Source organism: Oncorhynchus gorbuscha, unplaced genomic scaffold (assembly GCF_021184085.1).
Source record: "Oncorhynchus gorbuscha isolate QuinsamMale2020 ecotype Even-year unplaced genomic scaffold, OgorEven_v1.0 Un_scaffold_807, whole genome shotgun sequence".
In the NCBI taxonomy this organism is placed as follows: Eukaryota; Metazoa; Chordata; class Actinopteri; order Salmoniformes; family Salmonidae; genus Oncorhynchus; species Oncorhynchus gorbuscha.
In genome coordinates, this window is record NW_025745817.1 from 156,260 (window position 1) to 164,741 (window position 8,482).

General features: G+C 44.3%; 1 protein-coding gene and 1 non-coding gene across 3 annotated transcripts; one reads left to right on the plus strand and one right to left on the minus strand.

Annotated features, from left to right (window-relative positions):
• Positions 1-3,309: 3,309 nt before the first annotated feature.
• Positions 3,310-3,381, minus strand: trnat-cgu. Its single transcript has one exon. It is a non-coding gene; the product is annotated as a tRNA-Thr (tRNA).
• A 478-nt stretch (positions 3,382-3,859) lies between these two features.
• LOC124020302 lies at positions 3,860-7,776 on the plus strand. Of its 2 annotated transcripts, XM_046335652.1 has the most exons (5): positions 3,860-3,929; positions 4,519-6,432; positions 6,487-7,145; positions 7,224-7,355; positions 7,471-7,776. In XM_046335652.1, exons 3-5 carry the CDS (start codon positions 6,520-6,522, stop codon positions 7,616-7,618), a joined length of 906 nt encoding a protein of 301 aa, XP_046191608.1. In that variant the 5' UTR covers positions 3,860-3,929; positions 4,519-6,432; positions 6,487-6,519; the 3' UTR covers positions 7,619-7,776. The 2 variants fall into 2 exon arrangements, with proteins under 2 accessions (XP_046191608.1, XP_046191609.1); XM_046335653.1 differs by having other exon boundaries at positions 4,519-7,145; positions 7,471-7,545.
• Positions 7,777-8,482: the final 706 nt, after the last annotated feature.

Sequence of the window (8,482 nt, forward strand, 5' to 3'; positions counted from 1 at the left end):
ACACACACACACACACAGTCACACACACACACACAGTCACACACACACACACTCATATACACACACACAGTCACACACAGTCATACACACACACACACAGTCACACACACACACACAGTCATACACACTTACACACACACAGTCATACACACACACACACAGTCACACACACATACACACACAGTCGCACACACACACACACAGTCACACACACATACACACACAGTCGCACACAGTCATACACACACACACACACAGTCATACACACACACACTCATATACACACACAGTCATATACACACACACACAGTCACACACACACACAGTCATATACACACACATACACACAGTCACACACACACACACACACACACACACAGTCACACACACATACACACAGTCACAGTCACACACTCACACACAGTCATACACACACACAGTCACACACACACACACACACACAGTCATACACACACACACACACAGTCATACACACACACAGTCATACACACACACACACTCCTACGTGCTCGCTCACACACAGGGATTCTGGTCTGAATCCCATGTCAGACAGGCAAAACATTTGGTGGGATTCTAGGTATCCTACTACACCATCTCCTGCCGTTGTACCCTCGAGCAAGGCACTTGACCCCTAAACTACTCCAGGGGTGTCACATTGTGGCTATACAGGTTCAGATGAACTGGGTGATCTTGTGGGCCAGAAACTGGGACTTTGTAGGCCAGTTGAGAGGAGAGAACACTACTCACCTTGCCAACAAAGACCCACCCCCTAACACACCAGGACCAATGGAACAACAAAGACCCACCCCCTAACACACCAGGACCAATGGAACAACAAAGACCCACCCCCTAACACACCAGGACCAATGGAACAACAAAGACCCACCCTCTAACACACCAGGACCAATGGAACAACAAAGACCCACCCTCTAACACACCAGGACCAATGGAACAACAAAGACCCACCCCCTAACACACCAGGACCAATGGAACAACAAAGACCCACCCTCTAACACACCAGGACCAATGGAACAACAAAGACCCACCCTCTAACACACCAGGACCATTGGCTAAAACATGGCTAGTTGTGAAACACACTAATGATCTATTTACTGAATTAAACGATATAGATAATGTTGAAAAGAGAAGGAAGGGAAGCTAAGGTACACAATAGTAGGTTTTGCTAGACAGAAGGTGCTCTTTGGTAAAAAGGGATACATTTTGTCACTCTTCATATAATTAATTAAAATGCCTTTATTTGTATAGCATATTCAATGCAAAGATTAAAAACTCTGATTAAAAACTAAGGTTAAACAACGTTTTTAATCTTTGTTTCCATTGAACATGCCATACTAATAAAGGCATTTTCATTAATAATATGAAGAGTGCCTTGGTCCTCCCTTATTTTTAATATTTTACCTATATTTAACTTGGCAAGTCAGTTAAAAACACATTTTATTTACAATGAAGACCTACCCCAATGACACTGGGCCAATTGTGTGCCACTCATATGCGCCTCCCAATCACAGCCGGGAATCAAACCAGAGTCTGTAGTGACATCTCTAGCACAGAGATGCAGTGGTTTAGAGCGCTTCGCCACTCGGGAGCCCCAAGACAATGTATTTGTCTACTTTAATGTACTACTAAGATTGTATTTATTCATTCCAAATGGGTAAAACTATTGTTGTGAAGCAAAGACAATGATCAATCTGCATTATGCTAATCTATCCACTGAAATTACCTTGTTGTCCTCAAGTGAACCGTCTTGCTCTCATACTTCAGCGTTCAGTTGAGAGAGAAATTTGCCTGGTCTCTTTGTAGCTCAAAAGTATTTAGGGTAAGGGGAAGAGTTAACTACAGTAAAAAAAAACGTCCTCACAGATGTACCCATCATGTAAACCTATCGATCATAGCTACAGTCGGTCACACCACGTGCGCGTCATCCTTGCACAGGTTGGGCACCCTCTCCAACGCGCACAGTGGGAACACGAGGGGAAACGTGTTGAGTTCTAGAGCCCACGACCAGGGTTCCCTTTCGCAATCCCCAAACAACTGTCATGTTATGAGTAAAATCATTTAGGAAAAATGTATACGCTATCCTCCAAAAAGCAGGTTTAATTGTCCAGTCAGACACGAAACAGATTTCAGAATGGCCTCTATCGGCATGGAACATAGGCCCATCTCTCCAAAGACAGTTGAATATTCTCCTAAAGTTATTCCTGAACAAAAAAAGCAGTAGGCTACGGTGCGTCCCAGACCGGTAACGTTGCCCGGGGAAAAATAAACCCACCTGATCTCTCTCCCTCTCTCTGCGTGTGTACTGACCGATCGTCCCGTACCTAGAGAACCTAGAGACAGTAGCCCAAACCCAGTGGCTCTGGCTGTGCTGTGTGGGCCGCGTAGTGCGAGCCTCCTTTTCAGGCCCTCCCTAAAATGGAATCCTAGGTGGTGGTGACTAGGCAGTAGGTATGTCGAGCTCCATGCGTGCGCCACTCCAGAATAACACAGTCCTGGAGACAGTTGAGATCGTGCAGTAACCATTGCCACCAAATGGAAAGGGTTGTCTCTGCACTCTCGTATGTAAACGTGTCGGGGAGTAAATTACGACTGTTCCTTCCTCTTCCCAAACAATACATTTGTAAAACGAGGTTTTCGTAAACCATAAGGATTTATCAAGTTTCTGAGTAAATTATAAAGTTATAACGTTGATTTGCCTAACATATTTAGGACTATATTACCAGGCTGTATTATTACGGCATTCGATTGAAAACAAGATCTATATTTACAAACATGTATATTTACAAAGATAGACAAGAACTCAGTCTTAGTCTAGTTTGAGTTTTTGTTCATCCATGTGTCATTCTATGATGGCTGATCTCTCATCTGATCTGTATATAAAATCTCAGTGGGCTACTAAACTGGTCGATACACACTATTGTAGTTGGAGCGCCGACTGGTGGTCATTAGGAGGGCCGTGCCAAATAAACGTCTGAAATAAAAGTTTAAGATTATTAGCTGTTAAACTGTTTAACTTTGATTTCTCCTAGATGTGTTTTAGCTCTAAACTTGTTTTACCTTGATGTCTCCAATGTATTGTCTTGATGAACACCATTTTATGTATGAGAAGTCTTAGCATATAACTTTTACATTGTACATGGTTGAGATTTAAACGTTTTATCGACGCATTAACTTAATATTGAGTTTGAAATAAGTATCAAATATCACCATGAAGTATCACGTTGGAACTGTCCCGTTTTAAAAATGTGTCCACCGTGGACTTCGTTTCCGAGGCACGGACGGGGATCGAGCCCGCGATCTTCGGTTTACGAGACCGACGCCTTACCACTTGGCCACCGCGCCCGGTAATAGTGCGAAGGAAAAATATGAGTTTTCAAACCTTTTTCCTGCCAATTGACTGAAAAGTGTTATGGATGATACAAATATATTTATTGATGGGAGCACGTTTTTTAATGACGAGCAATCTCAAACATACATCTCCAAACCAAGACACACCGTGTCATCTTCCAGTTCACCACTTAGCTAAGCTTTGATAAAACTGACGTTTGTAGCTAGCTACACGGGTCGTTTTCAAAATGTGACTTTAGCCGCTAGAAAGCTAAATAAGATGATAATGATGATTGATGCCCGATACGTAATTGTGTTTATTATCAGCAGTGATCGATTGTGATGACGCTATTTCGGACACGCCCTGTCACGTGTTCCTGAATGTAGCACCGCACCCGGATGTAGTGGGGGACTAAGATAAGGATCATGTTGCTAGCCCGGTTTGGTATCTCGACCATCAAACGTTATATGTTGACGATTATGTGATTTATAGCTAGATAGATTACTTTTTGGTGCAGATTGCAAGCGTGGCTCATTTGAACCTGTGCGCTTGGGTCATTTTGGTAAGTCCTAGGCATGTTCCTAGCTCAGCAAAGATGTAGCTAGCTAGCTGACTAGCTGACCATATGAGATCAATACAAGTACATCCAGTTCTGTACCGGTGTCATTGTCAAAAGTGGTCGCCGAAGGTTGCAAATTCATGGAATTTTGTTCGAATACATAATAATAATCTTTGTCTGATATGTGCATCGCACTGTAACAAGTTGCAATGTTGTTAGCTAGCTACAATAACGTTATAATGTTGTTAGCTAGCTACAATAACGTTATAATGTTGTTTGCTAGCTACAATAACATTACAATGTTGTTAGCTAGCTATAATAACGTTACAATGTTGTCAGCTTCGTTTCAAAGCTCAGGCGAAGGAACATACAGTATTATTCAGGTTCCCTGAATCAGGGCAGTGAAATGTGTTCTATAAGATCATAAGTGTGTTGTGTTTCACTTTTTGACCATGCGACTTCTCATTTAGATACAACAGAGGAACCTACCTATGTTACTTACCTTAACTGAATTTCATATTCCATTCTATATTTATAATATTGCATTCGTATATAACCTTGAAAAACTACATTCCCAACCGTTCCTTTGCAGGTGAGGAAGCCTACAAATCAGCACTACTACAGGAGGAACCTGGGAGAGGCTGGAGAGACCCTGAACTGACACCCCAGCCCTGTCCCAAGCCATTGTTGATCTTCCACGCCTCCATGTCCCGGGTGTAGGTTAAACCCTGAAGTCCCACCCCTGTGACATCCCAGGGTCCCCTCTCCAGCCTCAGCACCAGCATCAGCCCCTCTGACGACCTACCATGCCCCTGATCGTGGATGCTGTGTGGGCCGTGTGGAGCATCGGGGCCGGGGTCTATGACTACTTCCACACCAGTGCGATGGAGGAACGCATCGGCAACCTGGAGAGCGTCCTCACCATCCACCAGTGTGTCATAGCAGCTCTGTCCGCAGGCCTCGTCCTCCTCATGACCTACATACTGTGGAGAAAACACTGAAGCCATGGTTGTATTCAGTCAGTGAGATGGCACTGAGGGGGGTTTCCCCTAGGTGCAGATCTTGGATCATTTCCCCCTCCCTCAATCCTATCTGTAACCAGTAGTGGGGGAAGATGCTAAACTGACCCAAGATCAGCATCTAGGGGCAACTTCACCCTACTCTAGCGGAGATGGGAGATGAGACTGTCCTAGATACTCCAGAGCTAAGGACTGCATTACGGATAGCATCGGCTACTCACCAGACTAACAGCCAGTCCCAAATCACTCCCTAACCCTCCCCTATTGTCTTATGTCATATCATGCGATGACTGTCAGTTTAGGGACGGGGCATCGTGTAGGAGTGACGCCACCTAGCATAAGATAAGGACCTTGGCACTAACCCTTGGGTGTTGGCAGATCTGAAGGGTCTTGATGGGTATAAGCAGTGTAACACTGGATCATCACATTACTACTGGAGCTCAACAGACAGTCCTCAACCCTAGTCCTTCCTCTCGGCCCTGACCCTCAAATGAACGGTCTGGATAGGTATGACAACTGGGTAGGTATAGGATTCTGTTTCATCAAAGCGCTACTATTGGAAGACGAGCTCAAGAGACCACGAGGAGTTTCTTGTGGAAGCTTCCTGGTGGACAGTAGCCCTGGTATACAGTGCAAAGGCTCTATCAGAGCTGGTTGGAGTATTGTCATCCCTCCAGGTCTCGTTCGTCACTCTGCCATTACTTGGAAGGGGATTGAGAGGAAGTCTGGGAGCTGAGGGTCGCTGGAGAGGGGTTCTTCAATCTGAGAGCCAGAGTGCCGTGTTGACTGTAGCCTGGTCCCAGATCTGTTTGTGCTATTGTGTCAACTCCTTGCCATGCCAAACATGGAATTGACATGAAAGCACCAACAGATCTGGGACCAGTCTATCATGACTGGCTGTGATCAGAAAACACTGTATTTTGCTACTGTGTGGATAATGCCTGGTCCCTGATCTGTTTGTGCTGTCTTGCCAACAATGACCATAATGACCGTAGGAGTGGGCAAGACCATACAAACAGATCTAGGACCAGGCTAACTCAGGCCACTTGTTTAATTTAAAACTATCATCCATTGAATGTGATTGATTCATTCTGGTCCTGTTATATTGCCGAAAGGGATTTGTGAAACATGGCTTCTGTCCATGTCACTGTAGAATAAGCCAACATAATAATGACACTGTTGGGACTAAACATTTTAAACCGCTTTCCCGGGACACAGTTTAAGCCTAGTCCTTAGAATAAAAAGCCTGGTCAATGGAGAATCTCCGTTAAGTTAATTTTTTTTTTTAATTTTTTTTTTAGCCCAGGACTAGACTTAAACTGTCTGAAATCTTCCATGTAAGAGAAAGATAAACACCTTTTTTTTAAGTTACTGTCGAGGTTAAACATTGTTACACGTTTCCATGACGATGACACCTTTTAACGGTTTTCTCTGTATTTGTACGTCATAACATCTCCTTTTTAAAATCATGCTTTTATCATTGTTGGGTCTGTTCCCAGTCTACCTGGTTCACTATCATCATGTCTGTCGGCCATTGTTGGGTCTGTTCCCTGTCTACCTGGTTCACTATCATCATGTCTGTCGGCCATTGTTGGGTCTGTTCCCTGTCTACCTGGTTCACTGTCATCATGTCTGTCGGCCATTGTTGGGTCTGTTCCCAGTCTACCTGGTTCACTATCATCATGTCTGTCGGCCATTGTTGGGTCTGTTCCCTGTCTACCTGGTTCACTATCATCATGTCTGTCGGCCATTGTTGGGTCTGTTCCCTGTCTACCTGGTTCACTATCATCATGTCTGTCGGCCATTGTTGGGTCTGTTCCCTGTCTACCTGGTTCACTATCATCATGTCTGTCGGCCATTGTTGGGTCTGTTCCCTGTCTACCTGGTTCACTGTCATCATGTCTGTCCGCCATTGTTGGGTCTGTTCCCTGTCTACCTGGTTCACTGTCATCATGTCTGTCGGCCATTGTTGGGTCTGTTCCCTGTCTACCTGGTTCACTATCATCATGTCTGTCGGCCATTGTTGGGTCTGTTCCCTGTCTACCTGGTTCACTATCATCATGTCTGTCGGCCATTGTTGGGTCTGTTCCCTGTCTACCTGGTTCACTGTCATCATGTCTGTCGGCCATTGTTGGGTCTGTTCCCTGTCTACCTGGTTCACTGTCATCATGTCTGTCGGCCATTGTTGGGTCTGTTCCCTGTCTACCTGGTTCACTGTCATCATGTCTGTCGGCCATTGTTGGGTCTGTTCTACCTGGTCATCACATTGTTGGGTCTGGTCTACCTGGTTCACTATCATCATGTCTGTCGGCCATTGTTGGGTCTGTTCCCTGTCTACCTGGTTCACTATCATCATGTCTGTCGGCCATTGTTGGGTCTGTTCCCTGTCTACCTGGTTCACTATCATCATGTCTGTCGGCCATTGTTGGGTCTGTTCCCAGTCTACCTGGTTCACTATCATCATGTCTGTCGGCCATTGTTTGGTCTGTTCACTATCCATGTCTACCTGGTTCACTGGTCATCATGTCTGTCGGCCATTGTTGTCGACTGAAGTGCTACTGTGAGTATTTTGCTGAATCACTACCTGGTTGTTGGTTTCTATGTGAACAAACGGTATTTAATGTCAGGTTAATAAATAATGTGATTAACTCTGCACTATTCTTTCCTCCTTAATGTATGTGAAGTATTCGTTTATCATGTACAAACTATGATTTGTAATTCCTTTGAAAGTTGGGTGCCATGCCAGTGGTCACAGCTGGTTGTCATGACGTCACTGAGATACTGTCCTGTAGGTTGTAACTACAACCTTGTTCCTGGAGAACCAGATCCCTATGGGCCCTGGTCAAAAGTAGTGCACTACATAAGGAATAGGGTGCTATTTGTAATGGAGCCATGGACTCAGGAATGTCCACAGATAAATATGGTCCATCCAGGTCAAAGATTCTTCTTCTCTTGATTCGTATCAGGGATTGAGAATGTCAGGAAGAGATTGCTTCTTCCTTCCAGAGCAACTGTAGACTTGCCCAGGATTGCTGCTTCCATGGTGCCTGCCCCTTAAATATGTCATCAGACCAAGTTGCTGAATAAATACATCTGTCTTTCTCTCATTATACCAGGCTATTTGCTCAGTCGGGCCAATTCCCGTCCTCATTATGTTTGTGGGTCAGTCCATTCTTATTAGTACCATACTCTTCACTTCCACATGTCTGATGCAGTGCTCTGTTTATTAGGTATTCAGCCCCATTGAACTTTAATATTTGCCACAAGGCTTCAAAATAAAGATATAAAACTGTATAATGAAGAATCAACAAGTGGGACACAATCATGAAGTGGCGACATTTATTGGATATTTCAAACTTTTTTAACAAATCAAAAACTGAAAAATTACAGTCATCAGCCCCTTTACTTTCAGTGCAGCAAATTCTCCAGAAGTTCAGTGAGGATCTCTGAATGATCCAATGAACCTAAATGACTAATGATGATCGGACAATCCACCTGTGTGTAATCAGTCTCCGTATAAATTCAGGGCATGGATTC